Below are 27,140 nucleotides of genomic sequence, written 5' to 3'. Positions count from 1 at the left end.
CTACTCGATGGATCATATCAACTACTTTAATGCGATGATGACCATGTACGGGGGAACCAAGATTGTTTCTTATCGAGCTTTCCCCGCATCTCTCAAGGGCGCGGCGACCTCATGGTTCTCCTGGTTGCCACCGAACTCCATAACTGGCTTTGCCCAGCTCTGTCGAGCCTTCGTCACGCGCTTCCAGAGTAGCATAAAACATAAGAAGACGACTGTTAACCTCCTCAGCGTGAAGCAAAGGTTTTACGAGTCGATCCGAGCATTCGTCTCCCGCTTCAACAAGGAATCCTTAGACCTCAGGGATTTGGATGAGGCCACGGCTCATACGGCCAGGAGCAACGGACTCACCGACATGGAGCTAATCAAGGACTTGGCCCGAAAACCAACCAAAAATATGGCCGAGCTCTTGGAAAGGTGTAATGAGTTCGCGAATATGGCGGAGGTGCTCCAAGCCCAAAAAAATAACTGAAAGCAAGGGAGAGAAGAAGAGGTCGGCCACAGACGGCCGAAAGGATGAGAAGAGGACCAGGAGTGACCATCGAGCAGAAAGGTCGGACAGAGCTCGAAGTCCAGATTACACCCCTTTGAACGCATCGGGGAAAGAGATCTTAATGCAAATCCAAGATGACGGATACATCCGCCATCCTCGGCCAATTCAAGCCGGGTCATCCCGGAACCCTAACAAGTATTGTCTATTCCTTAAAGACAATGGTCACGACACTGAAGATTGCTATTAGCTAAAGAGAGAAATCGAAGAGCTGATCAAGGCAGGCCACTTGAAGAGGTACATCAGGGGAGGCCAAGAAGACCGCGGAGGTCGAAGGCCCAAGGGCCGCGACCAGAAGAGGGCCGAGCCGAGGTCCGAGAATAGGTGAGCCGAGCGGAACGAGGATAAAGCCCGAGCTGAGAAGAAAGACGATGGGTCCAGGCCGAGCAGTAACAAAGGAGCTCCCATATACACTATCCTTGGGGGGCCCGGACAAGAGTCTACTCGAAAGGCTAAGGCAAACGTGCGGTTCATCGGAGTCGCCGAGATGCCCACCAAGAAGCTCAAGCCAGCGGCGACGATCTCCTTCACCGAGGCTGACCTCGAAGGTATAAGTTTGCCTCATGACGATGCTTTAGTGGTGCAGGTAGAAATTACAAAGAGCCGTCCATCGAGTATTGGTCGATACCGACGCATCCGTGGACCTTATGTCGCTAGACGCGTACCGATAATTTGGCTTCGGCGATGAAGCGCTCAAATTGGAGAGCACCTCACTTCACGGGTTCTCGGGAGCCGCCGCCACCATCAAGGGCTCAATTGACCTGCTGGTCACGATCGGACAAGCTCCATGTCAAGCGACGATCCAGGTTAAATTCATGGTAGTACAGTCAGTGGTGGCTTTCAACGCCATACTCGGCCGCCCATCATTGATCGCTCTCCAAGCCATCATCTCGTCGATGCACTTGAAGATGAAGTTTCCTACCGAGAATGGTATCGACAAGGTCCGAGGTGACCAGAAGAAAGCGCAGGAGTGCTATGCTACTTTTATCAAGAAAAACAAAGGCAATGTCCAAGGAATGGTAATGTGCATCGAGCACCTCCCTGAGGATCAGCAGGATGAGCTCACCGAAAGGAGAGGACGACCCATGGAAGACTTGACCCCATTCCCCCTCAGTGAGGAAGACCCAACAAAGGTGGTCCAGCTTGGATCATTGCTAAGCGAGGATCAAAGGAATCAGCTCGAATACTTATTAAAGGCAAACGTCAATGTCTTCGCCTGGTTGACTGTCGACATGTCGGGCATACCGAGGCACATAGCCGAGCATCGACTCCACGTGGATCTAAGCCGAAAGCCATCCAGCAGAAGAGAAGGAACTACGCCCTTGATCGGCAAGCCGCGATCAAAGAAGAGGTGGAGAAGCTTCGTCGATCAGGGTTCATCCGAGAAGAAAAATTCCTGACCTGGTTGGCTAATGTCGTCATGGTCCCTAAGCCGAACGGGAAGTAGAGAATATGTGTCGACTACATCGACCTCAACAAGGCTTATCCGAAAGACGAGTACCCGCTACCTCGGATCGACCTCTTGATTGACGCCATGACAGGGCAAGAAATGCTAAGCTTCATGGATGCATACTCCGGCTACATCCAAATCATGATGCATGTGGCGGATAAGTCATACACGGCATTCCGAACTGACCAAGAAATTTTTTCCTACAAGGTCATGTCGTTCGGATTGAAGAATGCCGGAGCGACATACCAGAAGCTCGTAAACTATATATTTCATGAGTAGATCGGAAGAAACATGGAGGTCTATGTGGACGACATGTTAGTAAAGAGCTTGAAGGCCGAGCACCACTTGGCCGACCTAGAAGAGGCCTTTGGCGTATTGAGGAAGAACCAAATGAAACTAAACCCCGCCAAGTGTGCATTCGGCGTGACTTCGGGAAAGTTCATCGGCTTCATGGTCTCTGTCAGGGGCATCGAGGCCAATCTGGCAAAAATCAAGGCCATCCAAGAGATGAGCCCTCCAAGGACGATCCGAGAAGTACAAAGGCTAAACGGGCGAGTGTCAGTGTTGGCACGATTCATGTCGAGGTTGGGCGATAAGTGCCTACCATTCTTCAAGGCCCTCAAGAACATCAGGAACCCAAAGAACTTTGTCTGGTCGGACGAGTGCCAACAAGATTTTGAAGAACTGAAGAAATACTTGGAGAACCCGCCTCTTCTCAGCCGACCCGAGTCAAAAGAGGAGCTTCAAGTTTACTTAGCTGCCATGCCGGTGGTAGTCAGCAAGGTGTTGGTTAGGGAAGAAGGCCGAGCTCAGAATCCTATATACTACATCAGCCATGTTCTTGTCGATGCCAAACGAGATACTCCAAGTTCAAGAAGATAGCTTTCGCCCTTGTCACGGTCACAAGAAAGCTAAGGCCATACTTTCAAGCTCATCCGATATCAGTACTGACCGACCAACCTCTCAAGAAGATATTGCACAAGCCCGACGTGTCAGGTCGGCTGATCACCTGGGCGGTCGAGCTGAGTGAGTATGACATAAGCTATAGCCCGCGGACCGCGATTAAAGGACAAGCCCTGGCCGACTTCGTCGCCGAGTGCACAATGCCTGACCTCGGGGTCGAGGAAGAGAAGATAGCAGAAGAGGTCAATGCAGAAGCTAAGGTCGACCCAACCTGGGCCATGAACGTTGATGGCTTGAGCAACCCCGGGGGAAGCGGGGCAGGGCTGATCCTGGTGAGCCCCGAGGGCTTTCGCGTCTAGTATGCCCTAAGGTTTAAGTTCTCATCCTTAAACAATGAGGCCAAGTATGAGGCCCTCCTGGTCGGGCTCCAAGTCAGCAGAGCCATAGGCAAAAAGCGATTAAAGATGCGAGGAGACTCCCAACTCGTGGTCAGCAGAGCCATAGGCCAACTATAAGGCGAATGATGAAAGGATGATAGCTTACCTGAACCGAGCACGAGATCTGATCTCCGAGCTTGAGCACTTTGAGGTGACCTGAGTATCGAGAAAGGAGAACGTGGCGGCAGACTTCTTGTCAAAGTTGGCCGAGGTTGACCTCCAACATCTGACCTGATCAGTGTACATAGAAATCCTAGAGAGGCCCTCATTATAGGAGGAAAGCATCAAACACATTGCGAAGGACGGGCCAACCTAGATGGACCCCATTATCAACTACTTGGAGAATGACCAACTCCCGGAGAATCGAGACGCAGCAAGGAAAGTCAAAATCCGAGCTGCCAAGTACACCATGATCGATGGGGTGCTCTATAAGAAAGCCATCTCAACGCCCCTTCTCCAATGTCTCGGTCCAAAAGGAGCCGAGTATGCTTTAGCTGAGGTACATGAAGGAATATGCGGAAGCCACATGGGTGGCCGAGCTTTGGCATACAAGATACTACAACAGGGATTTTATTGGTCGAGAATGTAAGAAGAGGCCATAAAGTATGTGAAGACATGCAAGAAATGTCAGCTCTTCGCACCAGTGCCGAGCCGACCTGCAACAAAGCTGACCCCAATGCTGAGCCCGATCCCCTTTGCTATGTGGGGGATGGATATTCTCGGTGATTTCACCCTGGCATTAGGGAATCAAAAGTATGTGGTCGTGGCAATCGACTACCTCACCAAGTGGGTGGTGGCTGAGCCCCTGGCAACCATCACCAAGAAGAGCATGGAAAAGTTCTTCCGAGATAAGGTCATCTACCGGTTCGGACTACCAAAAGTGCTCATCATGGACAATGGCGCGTAATTCAACAACCCGACCTTCTGAGAGTTCTACGAGCACTTCTATATTGACTTTTGACCAGTCTCGGTAGCTCATCCACAAGCAAATGGACAAGTAGAAGTGTCCAATCGAACATTACTCGCCGGCATCAAGAGAAGGTTGGATGAGGCCAAAGGAAGATGGGTGAAAGAGCTCCCAAGTGTCCTATGGGCATATAGGATGACTTTAAGAACGCCAACTAGGGAGATCCCTTTTCGGCTAGCATATGGGACCGAGGCCCTCACCCCAGTCGAGGTCATGGCATCATCATATCGAGTGCTCAATTTCGATGAGAAGACCTATAAAGATGGGCTGAGCGCCAACCTTGATTTCCTCGACGAAGTTCGAGAAAATGCCCTACTTCGGAACACAACATACCAACAGAGGATGGAAAAGTACTATGACTCAAGGGTAAAAGAGCGGCACTTTCGTTAGGGGGACCTCGTCCTCAGAAAGCTCAGCACGTCCCAGCCAAGGCAACAAGAAAAGTTAGCACCAAATTGGGAAGGCCCGTACATAGTCTCCAAGCAAATTCGCCCAGAGACGTATCACTTGCAGACTCTGGGGGGTAAGAAGGTACTGAGACCTTGGAACTCAGAAAATTTGAAGAATTTTTTTCAGTAATTTCCTTAAGTATTCTGCTCGGCACAGTTTATGACGAGCATATTTGTATTCGACTTCGGCCCCAACGTTTGATTCGATAAAACAAAGTCTTTCTCCACCACTTAGCGTATTTTTAAGCTCCAAAATTAAGTCGTAAGACCGGTCCTCATAGACCTAACCGACCCTCATAGGTCAGCAACCAAGTTGTAAGACCGGTCCTCATAGACCTGGCCGACCTCGAAGATCGACCCTCATAAGTCGGCAACCAAGTCATAAGATCGGTCCTCATAGACCTGGCCGACCTCAAAGACCGACCGTCATAGGTCGGCAACCAAGTCCTAAGATCAGTCCTCAAAGACTGGCCGACATCTAAACCAACAACTACACAAGCGCATACAAAAGCGCGTTACGGCCAAGCTAAACAAAAACTAAAGATCAAGTAAAATATCTAAGGCATTGAGCTCGGCCATAGCGTAAGCTCGGCAGTATAGCCACTCAAATGGTATCCGACCCGAGCTGACGTATAGCATCTATGCTATTAGGCCGGCCGTCCTTGAGCTCGGCTCCAAGACCGGGTCGGCAGCTCAATCTCAACATTCAAAACTACAAGGAAAAGGAAAGCAAGCAATTATCAAGCTAAAACACTTAGACAGTTTGGAGAAAAAGAGATTTTCATTCATTGCAAGCCGACTGCTCGGCATGGTTACAAAAGTGGGTAGCTTGGCCCAGTACAAAAAAAAAAAAAAAAAAACTTTACATTTCACTCTCCTCGGCAGCGTTCTTAGAGGCGACCTCCACGGTAGTGTGCTCAACAAGGAGGAGGTCTTGGGGCTCAGCGCCAAGGGCGAGGGGATCGGCCTGCGTAGGGTCCTCGGTTAGTAGAGCCTGTATGACCTTGGTGCCCTCCTCATCTCCCAATTCCTCAGCCACAATGGTCGCATCATCGTCAAAGCTCGAGAGATTGAGATTGGGATAGGTAGCCTTGATCTCGGCCAAGAGATCAGTCCGGCCTGCCTCAAAACCATCAGCATAAGGAGGCTTCTTGATCTCATGGCATATGTCAGCATACTCCTTCGATAGGAAATAGTTGTTGATCGCCTCGTCCAGAACTAGAGCCAGGTCCTCCTTGGCCTTCTCCAGCTGAGCTTGCAGAGCCTTAACTTTCTCCTTCTGCCTGGTCACCTTGGCCTTAAAGCCCTTCACCTCAGCCTTGGCGCCAGTGAGCTTCTCTTGAGTCTCCCGACGCCTCTGAACGGCCTCCTGAGCATCTTGGTAAGCCTTTTTACATTGAACTCCCAGGGAGTGGTTCTTAGTCAAGAGCCGCTCAAAACGGAGCATGGCCTCCACTGTCTTGGCGAAGCCCTGCAAGAAAGCATCCGAACAAAGGTCAGGTCGGACTCCACAGGTCGGATTCAGTCTCAAGAGCCGAACAGAATACTTACCATGTTAAAATCCTGGAACAGAGTAGAGAGGAGCTCGGGGTCGGACAGTGCCTCGAGCTTCTCCCTGTCGGCCAGGAGCCAACCCGCGTCCAGCCATTCCTTGGCATACATGGCCGATGTCAAAGCTGAATTCCCTGGGAAGAGGCGCCAGGTCGGCCTCAGCGGAACATTATTGGCTAAGGCCCTCCCCAGGACGTATCGGGAGATGTCGGGGGGTGAGGCCACGGGCGGAGGACCACCACCCGACAGATTGACCTAGAGCTTCTGTCGTTTGATGTCCCTCGGCAGGCTCAGCTCGCCCTTTCGACCCTTCCCTCTTCGGGAGGGGCTCAGCGGGGCTCTATCCTTCTCGGCCTTGAGGCCGACCACCGAGTCAACTGGGCTCAGAAGCGTCGCCTTGCCCTTTTACGCCTTGGAAGACTCGCCTCGAGGTTTCTTCGTGGCGTTCTTCTTCCTTCTGTCCGCAATGGTCTCGGCCCTGAGCCGAGCTGAATCCATTGGGGGAATATGGCCGACCACTGCAAGAAAGACAAAACGTTTGAAACAAACCAAAAAAGAAAGAAGACTAAGTAAAGGGGTTAGCTCGGGCGACAGAAACGGGCTCAGCTCGGGCTCCTACCAAGGGTCATATGCCACCTTTGAAGGAACCCCTCGTCCTGAAGCTGGAGGACGTCGAGGGGCTGACGCTGGGGGATCATGTCGAGCGAGGTCAGCTCATTCTCGGTCAGGGGCAATACCCTGTTGACGTAGTTCAAGTGGATATCCTTCCACTCGGCTTAGAGAGGGCTGTTTGGAATGGAAGCAAGGAAAAAACGAGGCCTCCAATACTTATTGAAGCTCGGCGTATCGATCAAAAACTTGTGGCCGCCCAGGGCCGCACTCTTCCCAGATGGGCGGCTGAAATAGTACCACCCCTTCTCTGGCGACTTCTTCAAGAAAAAGAGCCGAGAGAAAAGCGCTACGCTTGCACCTCGGCCCATCTCGCAAAATAGGGCGTAGAAGCCATACACGGCCAGCCAAGAGTTCGGCACCAGCTGACCTGGAGACAGGTGGAAGTGGTCCAAGATCTGGTCCACCAGGTCGAGGATGGGGAGCCTGACCGCGTACTTGAAGAGCAGCTCATACAAAGCCACCACGTCAGGCCTGATATAGCAGACCATCTCCCCTGGGTTGGGAGCTCGAAGCTGGATGTTCTTGGGGATGGCATAGGTGGTTCTGAGGTAGTTGAGCTCGACATCCGTGATCGTGCTCGGGACAGTGCCGACACTCCCTTCTTCGGGTTCAGGGGCGTCAGCGGACATGCTGACCGAACCAACCCCCACTTTTGAAGAATTGCCCCCACTTGACTCCTCATCATCGGACGAGGACGATCCGGAGCTCTCGGCTCGATCTCCGAGAATTGGTTGGACCACGAGGCCGGACTCTAGAGGCAACAGAAGCTCGACAACGTCAGCCTGACAAAGCTCCACTACACCGGGCTCGTCTAAAGTCGAGCCCAACAAGTCTATTGTGGGAGAACGAGCGGGGAGCTCTCGGCTCGGACTTGCGCCCTCTGCCGCCCCGATGAGCAGCTCGCCCATATGACTACTACCAACCGACATACTGGGCGGAGAGGACTTACTGGTTAAAGAAGAGTTGAAGCCGAGCTGAGCACGAACTGGAAAGCACCGTGCACTATAGGGCTGAGAAATCTGAGCTTACCGAGAAGTCAACAACTTGAAGCAGTGAAGAATGAACAGGGAGGAGTCGCCTATCTATAACTCTTAGGCTAAACTGATCCAACGGCCAAGGAGAGCTCAGCATGATTCAACGGTCCAGATCAAAAGACGATTCGAATTCCAGAGCTCATTTATGGTGATGGATGACGGGGCGCTGGCAGCTCAACTGTCAGACCATACAACGTCATGTCGCCAACAAAGTAAGGTCGGCCCGACCACAAGAAGAACCAGCCGGGCTGACCAGAAGACTTCACTCATCAGCACTGGACCGACCCCTGATGAGTGGGGGGGCCCGTGATATAACATAAAATCACCTCACCAATCAGAAGCCGTCGCGTGGCTGAGCCGGGATCATCCCAAGAACCGATCCGAGCCGGATCAAAAATTGGGCTGACCTGATCTCCGTCACATAGCATGGCTTGGCCGAGCACTCTGCTGAGCTCGTGACACATCATCCATGCCGACCTCCCAGGCCGAACATAGATAGGACGGCCTAGGTCGAGGTAACTGACAAGCTCGACCTCCCTGGCCGAACATACACAGGACGGTCAAGACCGAGGTGAATGTCGAGATCAACCTCCCATGGCCGACCTCCATGGCCGAGCCCTCCGCCAAGGTCATCACAACGGCCTGCCAAGAATCGGGGAGCCATGTCAGCACCGCCCGAGTATCCCGGAATAAGGATCGAGCCACGATCCCTACACGATTTCGAATCACGCTCCCATTAGGGCTCTTACCTTAACAAGAGTCCGACCCCGAAAATGACTCTCCACTCCGCCCTACGCGAGAGAGCCTTCCAAAAGAAGAACTCCTACCATACTAGGACTCTCCCAACCGCCTCATCTCCCCCTATAAATACCCAGGTATGGAGTACAATTCGACTCCTTACTTTTTCTAGCTGTTACGCTGTCGCATTGGAGACCTAACTTGAGCGTCAAAGATTCCTAGGCCGGAGCCACACTGGCTCTCTTGCGCTCACTTGATTTTTTGCAGGCTCATCCGTGGGCAAACCGGGCACCGGAGGTTTCCACACGCAACAGGTTGGACATGTCAGTAAGCTATAAGTTATCGATATAGACCAGTCACAAGGCTGGACACATGAAGACAAAGGGGTCAATCACAAGGCTGGACACAAGAAGGCAAAAGTGTCTTTTCCAAAAAGAAAGGAGAAAGAATGACAAATCTTAGGCACCATGGTAGTCTACCCCACTTTTTCTCCAACATATAGGGTCAAAGATTTGAGGGCGGGCCTTGGTACAACGGTAAGGTTGCTCCATTGTGACCAAGTGGTCACGGGTTCGAGTCTGGAAACAGCCTCTTTGCGAAACAGGGGTAAGGCTGCGGACATTATGTCCCTCCCAAGACCCTACAATGGCAGTAGCCTTGTGTGTGCACTGGGTACACCCTTACATAAGGCAAGTAAAAGATTTGCACAACGCCAGATTGATTTTAAAATTGCATCCCTCATAAGACTCAGATTACTATAGCACCACCCCTGTAAAATGTCTAGTATACCCCCCATATTTTTATTCTTCTTCCATAATTCCCCTCCTCCAAGGCATGAAATTACACACCGTCCATGTAGGAAACCCTCTCCCCAACATATATATTATCCAAAAGAAAGTCTGAAAGATGATTTTTTCAAAATCTTTCGACAGAAATAAGCCACAAGTCAGTCAAGCTTTTGTTTTTTTTGTTTGGATAATACAAGTCAGCCAAGCGCGTAACCTCAAGAGATCAAATTCTTTTTTTCCTTTTCTTATCTTACAAGTAAGCCCCAAGGAAAGTTCAACCCATCGATCATGACCTCTTAATTTGTGGGAGAGACGAAACTTTCACGAGCCGCCTACACTTCCAAAAATTAGACTTTTCCAGTTTATCTTCATTGGTGAAGAATTCTTCTGAATATATATATTTGGTTGTTTGCAATTATAAAGAGAAAAACAGAGCAGGTTGAGACTTTCAGATTCGAGAGATAAAGATAAAGAAATTTTGAAGAGAGGCAGAATGTATGTGACAAGATATCTCTCCCAGTACAAGCAGCTCCCCAGCTCTCTCTCCTTACCTCCACCTGAAGGTCCGAATTCGGGATATCTTGTGATACAAGATGAAGACTCTGTAGGTACTACTTGTTTTGGGTTGTGCAAAGATACATACATTCGAGAGATGCCATTCCCTCAAGACAAGAGACTTACTGTCAGATACTCGACAGGGGTTGGAAAGAACGAAAGAACTTACCATGATGATGTCTTCTTCATTCCAGCTCTTAATCAACCTCTATCTTCCAATCGATATTACGTTATAAAAGCGCATGGCCGACATAAAGGGTATGTACTGTGAATCATCCCTGTTAACTTCAATTCTATTGTGTTTTAATCTTAGAAAAATAGTTGTAATTAATTGTTCTAATTGTGTTAAGATTTTCGATTTGAATTTGCAGGGAAGCATATGCAAGTTCGAATGAGGATGACAAGGTCACTTGTTGTTTCTTCGACTGTACTACGGATGTGAAGCCCAGAGAATTGGATTACGAGGACATCTATCAGCAGATTGAAATCACAGCTTTCGAGTCTTGTTTGGGTCCTAGTGGTTATGTTGCCAAATCTGTGGCTCAAGATGGATTTCCTCCTCGTTTCTTAGCCAGAAAAGGATGGGAAGTTAATACTTCAACTCCACGCAACTACCAGTTATGCGAAGCTCAAGGCATCAACGCCTCCCTTCGCACACGTCTACCACAATTTGACTTCCCATTGTCTTCTAAGACCTCTGGGACTGTGGGTGTGGGAAAGTGGTATAGTCCGTTCGTATTTATAAAGGAAGAAGGAAAGTTGAAAGATCAGATGAAGAGATCGATGTTTTACGAGATCAAACTCGAGCAGCAGTGGAAACAGATTTATGAAAGCGAGAACAATCTCAATGATCACAATTTTGTGGTTGTGGATGTTTCAGTTCAAAAAGAAGTGGCATTGCTATTTGGCAATGAAGCTCTACACAATCACACACAAGTGACTGAAGGTGTGATCTGGTTTAGTAATGTGAATGGAGGAGGAAGAGGAGGAGAAGTAGGAGAATCAAAGGTGGGATTGAGTTCAGCAATTGTGGAGAGGATGAGATGGGAGCAAGAAAGAGTGGGATGGGTTGGTGGGGGAGAAAAACAAGTGAGAGTTGAAAGGGTAGAAGAGTTTCAAGGAGGGAATAATGGGTGGAAGAAATATGGTTGTTATATATTCGTAGAGAGGTTTGTATTTACGAGAATGGATGGGAGCTTGTTACTAACCTATGAGTATAGACATGCCCATCAAATTCGAAGCAAATGGGAATGAGCATTAGTAATCCCTCTATGCATTATATTTTAGAGCATGCATGAGATCTATGATATCTAAAATCATCTGATCATGCTAAGAGTTTGGTGATCTACAACTACTATATATGTTATGATTTCAATACACCCTACATAAGACATGCCATATCTGAGAACAATGTAGACTCCCTCCTTCATTCCCTCACTGTTCTACATTTCTTGCAAAATTTGTATTGTTTGCATTAGCTCATTGTGTACATGGATTATGGAGTGAATAAAATGTATATATTTTATTTGGTACATACACACTTAAATATAGTTGATTCGATGTTCACCTAGAAAAGGAAAGGGGAAAGTATTTGACTACAACATTTTTCTATTTACTTATTAGGAAAATACATATACATATAAGCATGCTTATTGCTTGTGTCTAGGGTTTTCCTAACATAGACAATATATAGGAAACCATAGAAACCATAATCCCCACACAATTATAATTTTATCCTCACCCATGGCGTCCCACACAACCACATCCGCACAATGTCATGTGACTCTACCTCACCTACTGCTACAACTTGATCGGAGAGATCACTTTTATTCATCAAATCCAAAGTGAAAGAAACCCTGATAGGATAATCCTCCGTGGACATAGGCATCTTGGTCGAACCCCGTAAATCTTGTGTATTGTGCATGCTTTATATTTTCCTGCATATAGAATGTGTGGTTTGCAAAGTGGTGGTGCACTGTTTGGTAGGCCTTGCCACACCTATGATGGCGAGGTGGGCATGCACGTGTATTGGGACTGATTGGTAAACTCGGGACTACCCCGACCAATTAGAGTTTTTGCCATCAACAAAGTGGTGACAGATATAGGTTGGTTGAAAGAGTTTTTTAGAACACTGATTCACCCACTCCCCTCTCTCACTTGGGAGTATCAAAGCCACATCACATGATCCTATGAAATATGCCCCAACCTACCTCTCATAACCCACCCTTTCCTCAAGCCCACATCACCCACCCAACCAACTCCCTCACACCAATTCCAATCAATTCTTTCTAATATCTGGCCAATTCTGATCTAATATGTATCAGAGTCAATAAAGGCCAATCCCATAACCGATTCCAAGTTTTTCTAAACCTTGTCCAAATTTAGTCACAAAGGGTCTGCGTAACAACACTTCTGTTTCTAGAACGAAAAAATAAAAGAAATCCGTTTGTTAACACCAGTTCCTGGGAGTGAACCAGGAAAAAAAGTTGGTGAGAAATCAAAAAAAGAAAAAAAAGAAGCTCCAATTTGAAGTTTCTCTGTCCCAGAAATAAAACGAAGAAATAAGAGAGAGTTGCATTTTAATGAGCACATGCTTAATTGATGGGCAAAACAATAATTTTATGTTCAAAATAAAACACCACCTCCAATGTAGGTTCAACCACCATCACAACCACTACTACTGCCATGTCTACCACCACCATTGCCACCAGCTTCGCCACCAGCACCGCCACCACTATCGCCACCTCTGCCATTGCGACTGCCACCACTACCTCCACCGCCATCACTACCACCACCGTCACCATCACCACCACTACCGCCACCTCCACCACCACCACCATCGCCACCTCTACCACCACAATTGCCACCACCACCACCACTGCCACCTCCACCATTGCCACCGCCATCACTACCTCCACCGCCATCACAACCACCACCGTCACCATGACCACCACTACCACCACCGCCACCACTACCACCACCGCCATCACTACCACCATCGTCACCACCTCCACCTCGGCCACCACCACCGCCATAGCCGCCAGCTCCACCATCTCCACCGCTACCATTACCACACCACCAACACCTCTACCTTTGCCACTACCTCCACCGCCACCACCACCACCACCACCACCACCATCTCCACCTCCACCACTGCCACCACTTCTTCCTCCACCAATTTTTTGGGTATTTAATGGCATTTTTGATATGTTATAAAAGTTTTAGAAATAAAAATAGTTGTGCATAACAAATGTGTTTCTCTTTCTTTTCTGGCCAAGAAATAGAAATAGTATGCATTACCAATAATTTTATTTCAAGATAAAACACCACCTCCAATGCAGGTTCAACGACCACTGCCACTACTACTACCACGTCTACCACCATCACCTCTACCTCCACCACCACCACTGCCACCACCACCAATACCACTACTGCCACCTCTGCCATTGCCACCACCAACACTACTACCACCGTCACCATCACCACCACTACCGCCATCACCACCACCACCACCACTACCACCATCACCATCACCACCACTACCACCACCACCACCATCACTACCACCACCTCTACCATTGCCTCTGCCACCACTACCTCCACCACCATCACGACCACCACCATCACCATCACCACAACTATCGCTACCGCCACTGCCATTACTACCACCATCGTCACCATCACCACCTCCATCTCCGCCACCACCACCGCCACAACCACCACCTCCACCAGCTCCACCATCTTCACCATCTCCACCGCTACCATTACCACACCACCACCACGTCCACCGCCACCGCCACCACTTCTACATCCACCAATTTTTTGGGTATTTAATGGTATTTTTTATATTTTATAAAAGTTTTAGAAACAAAAATGGTTGTGCATAACAACTGTGTTTCTCTTTCTTTACTGGCCAAGAAATAAAAATAGTATGCGTTACCAAACGTGTTTTTTTGCTCAGAAATTTGGCCCAGTAATAGAAATGCAAAAAGTCATTTCTGGAATAGAATCATGGCCCAGAAATATAAGTGTTATCATGCAGGCCCAAAGATCATTGGATCATACAATTAGGCTCTGTATGGTAACGCTTCTGTTTTTTTTTAGTGTTTTTGGGTCCGACATACTTTTGTGTTTCTGTGTTTTTTGAGCGTTTCTAGGTCCTAAAATGTTGTATGGTAACCCTGAAAAACAAAGTTTTTAAAATTTAGAAGAAACATAAATCTGTATGGGTTGCACTTAACAAAATCTTTTCTGTTGTTTACCAAAAATTACGTAATTGCTACCTACACCATGGCTTTTATACTTATGTTTTTTAAGCTAAAAAAGAGCAAATATCACAATTAAAAACTAGTTAAATTGTTTAGGTAGTATAACCATGAGTTTAAACAAGTTATTACAACTAAATTCTAGAGTTTAAATAAAATATAAACAAGAACAATTGTGCTGATCAGGTTCCATATCAACAAGAAGGATGTAAAATCGAATACAAAATACTTTGGCCGATTTTCTCTTGGTGGATGAATCCGAATGCCAGTCTTGAGAACATTATCATGGATGCACTCATCAATATGCGCTCATCAATATCTTGCCAATAATTTTGCATTAGATAGGAGAAAAGCAAGTACCACCTGTTCTTCTCATACATGTATTATACACTAATTACTAAGAAGGTGGAAGGAGTTGAACATTGAGCCTTGGAATGGATATAAAAAAGCTATAAGTGGAATCAATAAATCAATATTGAGCAGCTATGGAAAGTAAAGTCCCCTACTAAGTGGAGATGGTAGATCCATGGACTTGAAAATTGAACTTTTCTTTTTGTTTTTAATATAGGAAAGTGATTAATGATGCAGCTTTTATGATCAATTGAGCTCTGAATTGTGAATGATACTTTCAGAATGACTACCAAAAGGGCAAAAAGAGATTCAACACTTCAATTTTACCATTACAAAATAGAGTACTATATTTGAATTCATAGGTTGATGACAGAGAGAAATGCTTAACCTTCCAACTGTTCTTTCCTTAATTGTGAGAGAGAGAGAGACGGAACTTTCATGAGCCGCCTACACTTCCCAAAAATTAAACTTTTTCAAAATTAGATTTTTCCAGTTGATCTTCATCCAGACATGAATGTTGACAAAGAAACCTATGAGATCATTTCTTTGGTGAGGAATTCTTGTGTGTGTGTGTGTGTGTGTAAATTTAAAGAGAAAAATAGAGCAGGTTGAGTCTTTAATATTCGAGAGATGAAGGTATAGAAATTTTGAAGCGAGAGAGGGAGAGAGAGAGAGTGTATGTGACAAGATATCTCTCCCAGTACAAGTAGTTCCCCAACTCTCTCTTTTTACCTACACCTAAAGGTCCAAATTCGGGTTATCTTGTAATTCAAGATGAAGACTCTGTAGGTACCACTTGTTTTGGGTTGTCCAAAGATAAATACTTTCGAGAGATGCCCCTCAAGACAAGAGACTTACTGTCAGATACTCGACAGGGGTTGAAGAGAACACTTCCCATGATGATGTCTTCTTCATTCCAGCTCTTAATCAAGCTCTATATTCCAATTGGTATTACGTTATAAAAGCGCATGGCCGGCATAAAGGGTAAGTGTGAATCATCCCTGTTAACTTCAATCTATTGTGTTTTAATCTTAGAAAATAGTTGTAATTGTTCTAATTGTGTTAAGATTTTTTATTTTAATTTGTATGGAAATGTTAGTCAAATAGCAGTCCATAGGATCATCTCCATGGTTCCCCTAGGAAACCAATAAGAAGAAACATTTTGGGTTCACAAGAATTGGAATCTAGGTTTACCTAGGACGCCTTATTTAAATTTTAGGGTTGCCCATTGTCACCCATGGGTGCCCTACTGTGACCCAATTAGGGTATATATGGTATGATAAACCATTACCCAATCCATCTCTTTGTTGTCCCATAAAATTATGGGATCCATAAGAGAAAAAAATTTCATCTCTTTTCCATCCCATAGAAAGAGGGATCCTTCTCATACCTGAGTGTGTAGTGAAAAGAGATCAATTCGGGTTTCTTTCGCATCCCATGAATAATCATATAACTAAAACAAGAGGAATTAACAAGAACTTGCTAACCTGATGAGCCTCAAGTGTTGCTCCTCCAATAGATAGTGGTTCTTCCTCCAACGAGCACACCATGTAAATGATCTGAACCTCCAATGGTGCAGCCAAGGTTCTCCAAGTCAAAAATCGATCTTCTTCTTCAAATCTTCGAGAGCAATCCTGGGTTTCCAAAACCCTAACTCTCAAAATCTATAGAGCAAGAAAAATGAGAGAAAGAGAAGAGAGAGAGAGAGAGAGCTAAAAGTGTGGGGGAGAGGGGGAGCATCCAAAATTACCCACAGTTGAAAAATGTGGTCTCTACCTCCATGTTTTAGATAGTTTATATAATAAGGTTTTTTTTTTATTTAAATCCTTATTTTGAATAAACCCAATGAGAGTCTATTTCTCTCTCTCCACTTTGACTTGAACCTGTTTAAACCTGATGGGCTTCTAATTGGTGAAGAAGCAGAATCTAACAGAGAATGTTTAATTAATTACTTATTTTATATTTAAAGGATAAATAAAAATAGCACCTTATCCAATAAATTAAATAAAAAATTAATTAATTAGCAAATTTCATTTATACCCTCATATAATAATTAATTACTATGTACCAACCCACCACTAATCAACATCATCATTATGGAATCTAGGGCATGTACACATGTACTGTCAAACCCCATTCCATAGAACATGTTAGAAAATTACATTTATACCCTCACATAATAATTACTATATACCAACCCAGCACAAATCAACATCATCATTATGGAATCTAGGGCATGTACACATGTACTGCCAAACCCCATTCCATAGAACATGTCCATACGAGAGTGTCTATGTACGTGATCGGATCCCGTAAAACACGAGAAAATATTTTAAATGAAAAATACATATAATTAACATTTTATGTAAAATAGGTTTTGTAAAAACCATTTCTAAAATGGCATTGGATCCAAATTCCGATCTGATCATCCACGGACAATTTCTTTCTTGATGTTCCCCATTCGAGCAGTGGTGACCGTGTTGAGTAACTCTCTCACTCACGAAATGTTTGTGCATTCCCAAAACATCGGCTTTGACTCTCTTGAATCTAAGTCATTGATGATCCAAAGAATGCGTTCACATTTCGCAGTGACGAGGTCCTCTCAGGTACAGGGTCTCGGTGACACATGTCTATCCCATCCTACATCTGGCAGTAATACAGGGAATCAAAAAATGAGATTCTTTGCCAATGCACATTATGATGTGCACTAGCAATCGTACCCTTGCATCAACATGTCTGAGCATACCCAATGCGATGATTATATGATTAGGGTGCCCAATCGAAACCTTAGTCGTGACTACCATTTTAAATAAAACTTACGGACACATAATGCTCAAAAATTTTATATTGCATGTGATAATATTAAACCAAAATGTATAAAAGGTTCAATACAAAGTAAATCAGACCAAACCGAATTTGATAGACATATAAATCCAATAATCTCCTACTTTTACATCAAAGCCAATTTCCCATACATTTTAAAATCATACCCTCCTTATGTTTTTCAAACACTCCAGGAGACAAACCCTTTGTCATGGTATTAGACACATTTTCAGTTGTTTCTACTTTGGAGATACTCACGTCGTCGTATTGGATAATCTCTCTGATGAGGTGATACTTCTGTTGCACGAGCTTGTTCCTCTTATGAGCGCTAGGCTCCTTAGCTTGTGGAATAGCCCCTTTATTATCACATAACAGGGAAATTGGGGCCCTTGACAAGGTCAAGGACTACCTCCAAATCTGATAGAAACTTCCTCAGCCAAGCACCTTCTTTTGCTACATCACAAGCTGCAAGGTATTCTACTTCGATAATGGAATCAGCTGTAGATTTTGGTTTTGCACTCCGCCACACAATGACACTTCCACCCATTAGATATACTATGCCAGACGTGGATTTTTTGTTATCCTTGTTAGTTTGAAAATCTGAGTCTTTATAACCCAGAACTGACAACTGATCAGATCCAAAAACCAAGAAATAATCCTTAATCCTTCTCAGGTACTTGAGGATATTCTTGATAGCAATCCAATGCTCTCGTCCAGGATTAGACTGGTAACGACTCATAGTACCTACTGCATAGCAATTGTCCGACCTCGTGCATAACATAGCATACATAAGACTCCCTACTGCTGAAGCATAGGAAATCTTCCTCATCTCTTCAATGTTTGTCTGAGACTGAGGACATTGAGATTTAGAAAGGCGGACTCCATGTCAGAAAGGAACACTTTCCCGTTTGGAGTTCTCCATATTATATCTGGCCAGGACTTTGTCTATATAGGTAGCTTGCGACAAGCCTAATATTCTTTTCTAGCGATCTCTTACAAGTTTGATCCCAAGGATATAGTTGGCTTCGTCAAGGTCTTTCATCAAAAAAGTAGTGGATAGTCACTCTTAACTGATGAAAGAAACCCTACATTGTTACCAATGAGCAATATATCATCTACATATAATATAAGAAATCATACTGCAGTCCCACTGATTTTCTTGTAAACGCATGGCTCATCCATATTTTGATCAAACCAAATGACTTGATTGATTGATCAAATCTGATGTTCCAGTTTCTGGAAGCCTGCTTTAGTCCATAGATGGACCTCTACAATTTGCATACTTATCTTTATTCCTCCAAGGAAGAGAACCCCACTGGCTGTTGCATGTAAATTTTATTCTTAAAGAAATCCATTCAAGAATGCAGTCTGTACATCCATCTGTTAGATCTTATAATCATAGTATGTTGCGATTGCCAATAAAATCCTGATGGATTTCATCATCACCACTCGGGAAAAGGTTTCCTGATAATCTATACCCTCTTGTTGGGTATATCCTTTTGCCACTAGTCTAGCTTTGAATCATTCAACCTTTCCATCAACGCTCTTCTTCCTCTTGAAGATCCACTTACGTCCAATAGGTTTGACGCCAAGTGGTGGATCAACTAGAATTCAGACCTTGTTGGAATGTATCGAATCGATTTCAGAGTGCATTGCCTCCAGCCACCTAGTGGCATCAAAATCCTTAAGAGCCTCTGAGTATGTTACCGGATCATCATCCGATTCAACTAACACCATATAGAACTCTTCCACTATTTTCTCTTTTTCGGTGAGAAGAGTAAACCTGGTGGGTGGTCTAATAGTCCTTCCACTGCGTCGAGGTTCTTAAGGTGTTTGATCTTCATTGGGTATGTTGATTGGTCTCACCTTTGGAAATGAAGTTTCTAAGTTATCCAACAAGTCTTCAATAACTACAGGTTCAGTTTTCTTGATCAACATCTCTTCCTAAAAAAATGTAACATGTTTGCTAACAATGACCTTTTGGTCAATAGGGTCATAGAAATATTAATCTATTGTGCCATTAGGATAGCCTAAGACATAGCACCTTAAAGTCCTAGATTCCAATTTGTCTGTCTGTTTCTTTCACACATGTGCTTTGCAACTCCATACCCTAAGGTGTTGTATGCTAGGCTTACGCCCTTTCCATAACTCAAAGGGTGTCTTAGCTATAGACTTAGTTGAAACCCTATTCAAGATATAGATCGTTGTTTCTAAGGTGAACACCCAGAAAGAAAGAGGTAGTTCACTATATGTGAGCATTGTCTGGACCATATCCAATAGAGTCCGATTGCGTCTTTTAGATACACCCTTTTGTTGTGGTGTACCTGGATTAGTTAATTGATTAACTATCCCCTGTGAAGCGAGGTATTCCCTAAATTCATCTGACAAATACTCTACTCCACGATCTGATTGTAAGGATTTGATGCGCTTATCGAGCTGTCTTTCAACCTCGGCTTAGAATTCTTTGAATTTATCAAAGACCTCCGATTTTCTACGCATCAAGTAGATATAAGTATATAACCATATCTAGAGTAATCATCGGTGAATGTTATGAAATACTCAAATCCATACCTTGCTTGTATATTTATGGGTCCACACACATCAGTATGTATAAACTCTAACAAATCTGCGCCTCTAGTACCTTTATTGCTAAAGGATTTCTTGGTCATTTTACCCTGAAGGCATGACTCACAGGTAGGGAATGGTTCAATCTTTAGACTCTCTAAAGGACCATCTCTTACCAATCTACTGATTCGGTCCATATTAATGTGACCTAATCTTATATGCCACAGATATGTTGAGTTCATTGGAGCTGCTTTACATTTCAAATCAATATTTGAAATAACATTTGTTCTAACAAGGCAATCTAGGAAATACAATCCACTTTGCAAATATTCAGATGCCACAAAAACATTATTAAAGGAAAAACTATACCCATCCATAACTAGTTTAGAAATAGAGAGTATCTTCCTCTTAAAAGAGGGAACCTAATAACAATCATTAACACTAAATTAACGGAATCAAATTGAAAATAAAATGTTCCAACAGTCAATGTCATGGCTTCAGCTCCAATGCCCACCTGAGGACGCACCTCATTTCTTTCTAGTTTTCTTGTCTCCTTCAACCCCTGCAATACATTATAAATGTGAACAGTGGAACCACTATCCACCAACCAAGAATAGGTCGGTTCAAAGGACAAATTAGACTTATAAAGAATATTTACATCACATGTACCTTCTTTAGTAGCCTCTGAATTATCTGGCTTCTTATCTTTCACAATGGCCAGGATTGCATGACATTTTCTTTTTCAATGACCCTCCTTCTTGTAATGGAAGCACTTGCTTTTAGCCTTCTTATTGCCAAACTTTCCACCCTTGGGTTTCAGGGTTTTACCCTTATTTCCCTTTTTCTTCTTCTTCCCATTTGAAGAAGGCTTCACATCAGTTGCATTAACCTCAGCCTTATCCTTTTTCAAAGTAAGTTTTGCTTCTATCAGTGCATTAGCAAGCTCAGATGAGCTCCAGTTCCTTATCTGACATCTTATAAGACATTTGAAAGGATGCATAGGCAGAATTCAGTGATGACATGATCACATTAGTCTTGTACCTCATATCAAACTTAGTCCCCATGGATTTCAGTTTTTCTAACAGATTAATTAACTTTATGACATGATCCATTACCAGAGTCCCTTGGGATATTTTGGAGTTATGGATCTAACTTACCACATCGTAATGGGTATGTGTCAGCTGCCTATTGAATAATTCAGTAAGCTTATCCAATTTTTCTCCTGAGGTACGTATATCCTTGACTGGGTCCATTACTGACTTTTCCAATGATCATAGGATGTAAAGTGATGCTTTGGAACCCCTCTAAAGAAAATCCTGCATCACCTCATGTGCCTCAAAATCATCATGGTGGGGTTGAGGAGGAGCTGGTTCATCAAGAACCATGAAAAGACCTTCTGCAGTCAGGAGCAACTTAATGCTCTTATACAAATCAACATAGTTCATTCCATTTAATTTGTAATCGTTCATGAGTGCTAATAGGTTGGAATCAATGGCATCCATTGAATTTAGAATCTACACATGTACAGGTAAACCACACATATATTAATAACCATCGATAAAAATTTGAGTATACATATCAATGGTCTCTCATAATTTAGGTATTCCTCATGACCCAAAAAATGAATTGGATACCTACAACCCTTGCATGCATAACTTACCCTGTTTGGAGTCATTATACACACCATAGTAGTATGGACTAAGCTGTCTGCCTCATGGGCTTCCAAAATTTTTGGCCACCTGGGTGCCATGTCCAGATCCTGTCGGCTGACATACACTCAAGTCATGTATACACCTATTGCATTAGTTAGAATCATGGAATCATGAAAGATGGCCCACTGTCGTAGTGCCCTCTCACTATCTATACCCTAACGTATCTAGATAGAGATAAATATAGATGATCATGTGATAATGAACCTAGCAATGTCCTATTGGCATATACGGGGTCATATCACACAACCTCTACACTTACCTTCAATAGGAGGCCATGGATATGTCTACTAATCTAGACTAATCCATTTCATACATGTATTGTCTTCAAAGAGGGACAATGATAAACTCTCACATCATATCATGGATGGTAACATACAAAGTAATTAATCAACATTAATTATTTGTAATTATGGGATGGTAGCATTTTAATAGAAGTGATAAATTAATTTTCTCCCATTAAAATTTAAATCTAATAAACTTCAAGGGTGCATTAACATGCCAAAGATGCAACTTGCTTCAACTCGATCATCTCCTCTATGGATCTTTCTTCCAAGTTCGCGATCATCATTTCCATGAACCTTGAACACTGGCGGATCATCAGCAACATTCTCTGGGAAATCTAATTTCCTCTAAAAATTACATTTTAAAACTAGGAAAAATATCCATACGTTTTCCTTTCAAATATAAAGAAACCCCCATGGAGAGACCAACCTATCATTTGGGCTGCCCATAGGGTGGAGTACATTTGTATACAAAAAAGATAGGGGGAAAAAGAGAGAGAGCAAGAAGCATCACATCCACCCATTTACCCCATGAATTTAAATCGTGCTAATTTAAACCATCCACATTATTAGATAGCCAATCCCATAATCACATCGTCAATGCAACATCATGTATGGGTATAATCATGCAAGTAAAGAAACACATATGGATTTCATCATATTGAAACCACTACATCACATGTGATAACATCTATCCAAACCCATAAAACTAAAATCCAATTTTAATTTCAAGTGGGTGGAGAAAAGTATCACTTCACCAAGCTTCTTCCTCCAATCACAAAACTAATGTTTAAAAACAAAATTCTGTTTTGTAGAAAAAAAAAATTTAATACTGGAGGGAAAAATGCTGCAGGAAAAAAATTTTGCCGATTGCACACTGGCACAGGCCGTGAACATGGATTGTGGGTAAGGTCCAGGGGAGGAGCGAGCAGGGGTGCTTGGCAGTGTGCGCTCCACCCCCATATCCAAAAATTTTTTAAATAAAATTTCCCTTCCCTAATTGGGTACAATTTTCAATAATTGAAATTTAACATGGTTTTTATAAAAACCTAAGATTAATCATAACAACAAACATAGGCAAGTTGTTAAAGAATAACAACCTTGTAACTACACCTGTGCACATGGGATGATTGTTACAGTAACCAAATAACTACCCATGTGCATCCTTAACAAACTCAACAAAATTTAAACAACTTGCATCCCATACATAATATTTGCATCAAAATTTAATTATGTGATATCCATGGTTGAGATAGGTGGCTCTGATACCACACTGTTAGCTAAATAGCAATCCATGAGATCATCTCCATGGTTCCCCTAGGAAACCAATAAGAAAAAACATCTTGGGTTCACAAAATTGAATTTTGGGTTGCCCTAGGGTGCCCTATTTAAATTTTAGGGTTGCCCATGGTCGCCAATGGGTGCCCTACTGTGACCCAATTAGGGTATGGTATGATAAACCATTACCCCATCCATCTCTTTGTTGTCTCATAAAATTATGGGATCCATAAAAGAAAGAAATCTCATCTCTTTTCCATCCCATGGAAAGAGGGATCCATCCCAAATCCGAATGCGCAGCGGAAAGAGATCGATTCGGGTTTCTTTCGCATCCCATGAATAATCATATAACTAAAACAGGAGGAATTAATAGAAACTTGCTAACCTGATGAGCCTCAAGTGTTGCTCCTCCAATAGACAGTGTTTCTTCCTCCAACAAGCACACCAGGTAAACAGATCTGAACCTCTAATGGTACAACCAAGTTTCTCCAAGTCAAAACCAGATCTTTTTCTTCAAATCTTCAAGAGCAATCCTGGGTTTCCAAAACCCTAACTCTCAAAATCTAGAGAGAAAGAAGAATGAGAGAGAGAGAGAGAGAGAGAGCCAAAAACATGGAAGAGAGGGGGAGCACCCAAAATCACCCAAAGTTGGAAAACGTGGTCTCCCCCACCACGTTTTAGATTGTTTATATAATAAGTTTTTATTTATTTTTTATTTAAACCCCTGTTTTGAATAAACCCAGTGAGAGTTTGTTTCTCTCTCTCCTCTTTGACTTGAACCTGTTTAAACCTAATGAGCTTCTAATTGGTGAAGAAGCAGAATGTAATAGGAAACATTTAATTAATTAATTATTTTATATTTAATGCATAAATAAAAATAGCACTTTATCCAATAAATTAAATAAACAATTAATTAATTAGTAAATTTCATTTATACCCTCACACAATAATTAATTACTATGTACTAACCCACCACTAATCAACATCATCATTATGGAATCTAGGGCATGTACACATATACTGCCAAATCCCATTCCATAGAACATGTCCATACGAGAGCATCTGTGTACATGATCGGATCCCGCAAAACAAGATAAAATATTTTAAATGAAAACTACATATAATCTATCATTTTATGTAAAATAGGTTTTGTAAAAACTGTTTCAAAAATGACATTGGATCCAGATTTCGATCCGACCATTCATAGACAATCTCTATTTTGATGTTCTCCAATTGGGTAGTGGTGACCATGTTGAGTAACTCTCTCACTCATGAAATGTTTACGCATTCCTAGAACACTAGCTTTAACTCTCTTGAATCTCAGTCATTAATGATCCAAAGAATGCGTTCACATTTCACAGTGATGAAGTCCTCTCAAGTACAAGGTCTCAGTGACAAATGTCTATCCCATCCTACATCTGGCAGTAATACATGAGGGAATCGACAAATAAGATTCTTCGCCTATGCACATTATGATGTGCACTCGCATTCGCACCCTAACATCAACATGTCTAGGCAAACTCAATGCGACGACCATATGATAAGGGTGCTCAGCCCAAACCCTAGTCATGACTACCTTTTTAAGTAAAACTTACGGAAACATAATGCTCAAAAAGTTTATATCGCATGTGATAATATTAAGCCAAAATGTATAAAAGGTTAAATACAAAGTAAACTGGACAGAACTGGACCGAACCCGGTTTGATGGACACATAAATCCAACAAGAAGCATATGCAAGTTCGAGAGAGGATGACAAGGTCACTTATTGTTTCTTCGACTCTGTTACGGATGTGAAGCCCACAGAATTGGATTATGAGGACATGTATCAGTAGATTGAAATCATAGCTTTCGAGTCTTGGTTAGGTCCTAGTGGTTATGTTGCCAAATCTATGGCTCAAGATGGATTTCCTCCTCGTTTCTTAGCCAGAAAAGGATGGGAAGTTTATGCTTAAACTCCATGCAACTACCAGTTGTGAGAAGCTCAAGGCATCAAGTAAGCCATATCCGTTAAGTTGAAACCGTTAGTTAAAGCAAAAGATTAAAAAATGGCCATATTACCCTTCATTGGTGTAGTTTTACACTTTACATTACAAAACCAAACTCATCTCCTCAACTATCGTTCCAACCTTATCTTCCTCCATCGATCTCACCTCTTTCTTCTTTGGCGAACCTCCACTATCCTCTCTGGAGACCTTCGAGATGTGAAGCTGACCACAACCAACTCGTACATGGACCTCCCCTGTACTTTCCATTGGTCAGTTGGGATCCATATATAAATTTTTACAGAACTTTCATATTACCCGGGTTGCAGAAATTTTCCTGCTATCAAGCTCCTTGCATCTAAAAAAATGAAATTTTGAAAGATATTTTGGAAAATACTAAAGGGTATTTGTAAAGCAAAGGAAAGTGAATTATTCCATCTAGAGATGACTCTATCCATGGCCAAGGAGATCGTTTCATCCACCTTTGTAATTGTCTTTAGGTGCTCTTCCTCTTCTCTTCTCTTTCTTTGTTTTCTATCTTTATCCCTATTCGAAAATCTTGAATTTTTTGTTAGGGTTTAGGGTTTAAGCACAAGGTTGCTTAAAGCAATACACCCTACATATCAAGTTTGGAGTAATACAGGTTGCTGCCTCCAGCTAGTATTTATAGAAAAGACTAGGGTTTTAGGTTAGATGGGTTCTATCCAGTGGGACCCACCACAGCCTAATTCCTTATTCAAGTAGACTTATATTAGAACATATAAAAATGTTATAAAATATACCCAACAATCTCCTCCTATGTTCTGCATATAGTCAACACCAAGAATAGATAAACATTGTTCAAACAAAATATTGAATCAAATAAACAGAATGTTTAAAACTTTAATGGATCATAAGGTAAACTTCAAGAAATAAAACCTTTGAGTTTTAGATCGAATCTAAACTCAAACAACAAGAAGTTCCACATGCAAGTGAAAATTAAAAAGAAAAAGATCCTTGCAATCCTTAATGACTTTACTCATCAAGTAAGTCATCATCATCGAGATCCAGATTTAAACGTTCTCCTTCATCTTCGCCATCCTCTGTAATTTATCAAATATGAATTTCATAAGAAAAATGAATTCAATCATTTGCTTAAAGATATAGGAGTATCTAGTTCAACAAGAAGAACTTAGTACAATTTATATAATGGTTGGAAATGAATCAAAATTCAATAATAAGCATTACCGTCAAGTTTCTATGCAAGAATAAGACCCTATATAGTCTCTTTCAAAAGGACCATATCATGTTTCCTTTTAGAATATTATAATCGTCATAGCAATCACAGATGTTGTATCATCAAGTTTGGAATGACACATCATACTATGAAGGACTGAAAGACAAGTATAATATCAATGAAACATATCAAAACAATTTTCATATTTCTTTGTGGATTAACAAAGTAAGGAAACGTCATACAGAAATTTGCTACATCATCAGATTTGGAATGGTTTCACAAACCTCCATACTTAGTAATCCTACTAGATTATCTGAAATATATAAATTGTCACAGATGCTTATTATAGTTAGATGAGATTCAAATAATTCAAAATAACATAGGATTAGATTAAGACCTTCCTAAAAGGTCTTTAGTTCTACTTTCCCCCCAGTTTTGAATGTTCGATCTTTATTCAGTCCCTTTGTAAGGGCATCTGCCATATTATCCTTCAATCGCACATCAATCAAAGTGATGATTCCATGTTCTATCAGATAATTCAGCATGGCCTGCTTCAGCTTGATATGCCTCCTCTT

At 42.9% G+C, this 27,140-nt stretch overlaps 1 protein-coding gene across 2 annotated transcripts; it reads left to right on the top strand.

The window, feature by feature from the left end:
- Positions 1–9,944: 9,944 nt before the first annotated feature.
- On the top strand, positions 9,945–16,653 carry LOC122666122. 2 transcript variants are annotated; one of them, XM_043862237.1, is made up of 3 exons: positions 9,945–10,349; positions 10,463–11,351; positions 16,643–16,653. In XM_043862237.1, the coding sequence occupies exons 1-2, from the start codon at positions 10,030–10,032 to the stop codon at positions 11,343–11,345; spliced, it is 1,203 nt and encodes a 400-aa protein (XP_043718172.1). In that variant the 5' UTR covers positions 9,945–10,029; the 3' UTR covers positions 11,346–11,351; positions 16,643–16,653. The 2 variants fall into 2 exon arrangements, with proteins under 2 accessions (XP_043718172.1, XP_043718173.1); XM_043862238.1 differs by lacking the exon at positions 16,643–16,653 and adding an exon at positions 11,432–11,490.
- The last annotated feature ends 10,487 nt before the right edge of the window (positions 16,654–27,140 follow it).

The sequence above is a fragment of the Telopea speciosissima genome, chromosome 6 (genome assembly GCF_018873765.1).
Source record: "Telopea speciosissima isolate NSW1024214 ecotype Mountain lineage chromosome 6, Tspe_v1, whole genome shotgun sequence".
In the NCBI taxonomy this organism is placed as follows: Eukaryota; Viridiplantae; Streptophyta; class Magnoliopsida; order Proteales; family Proteaceae; genus Telopea; species Telopea speciosissima.
This window is presented reverse-complemented; position numbering and strand designations above follow the sequence as displayed.

Bases quoted from the DNA above. Each gene is read 5' to 3' on its own strand.
- LOC122666122 (XM_043862237.1), top strand. From the start codon at position 10,030: ATGTATGTGACAAGATATCTCTCCCAGTACAAGCAGCTCCCCAGCTCT. The intron at 10,350-10,462 runs GTATGTACTGTG...TTGAATTTGCAG, and splicing joins GCGCATGGCCGACATAAAGG to GGAAGCATATGCAAGTTCGA.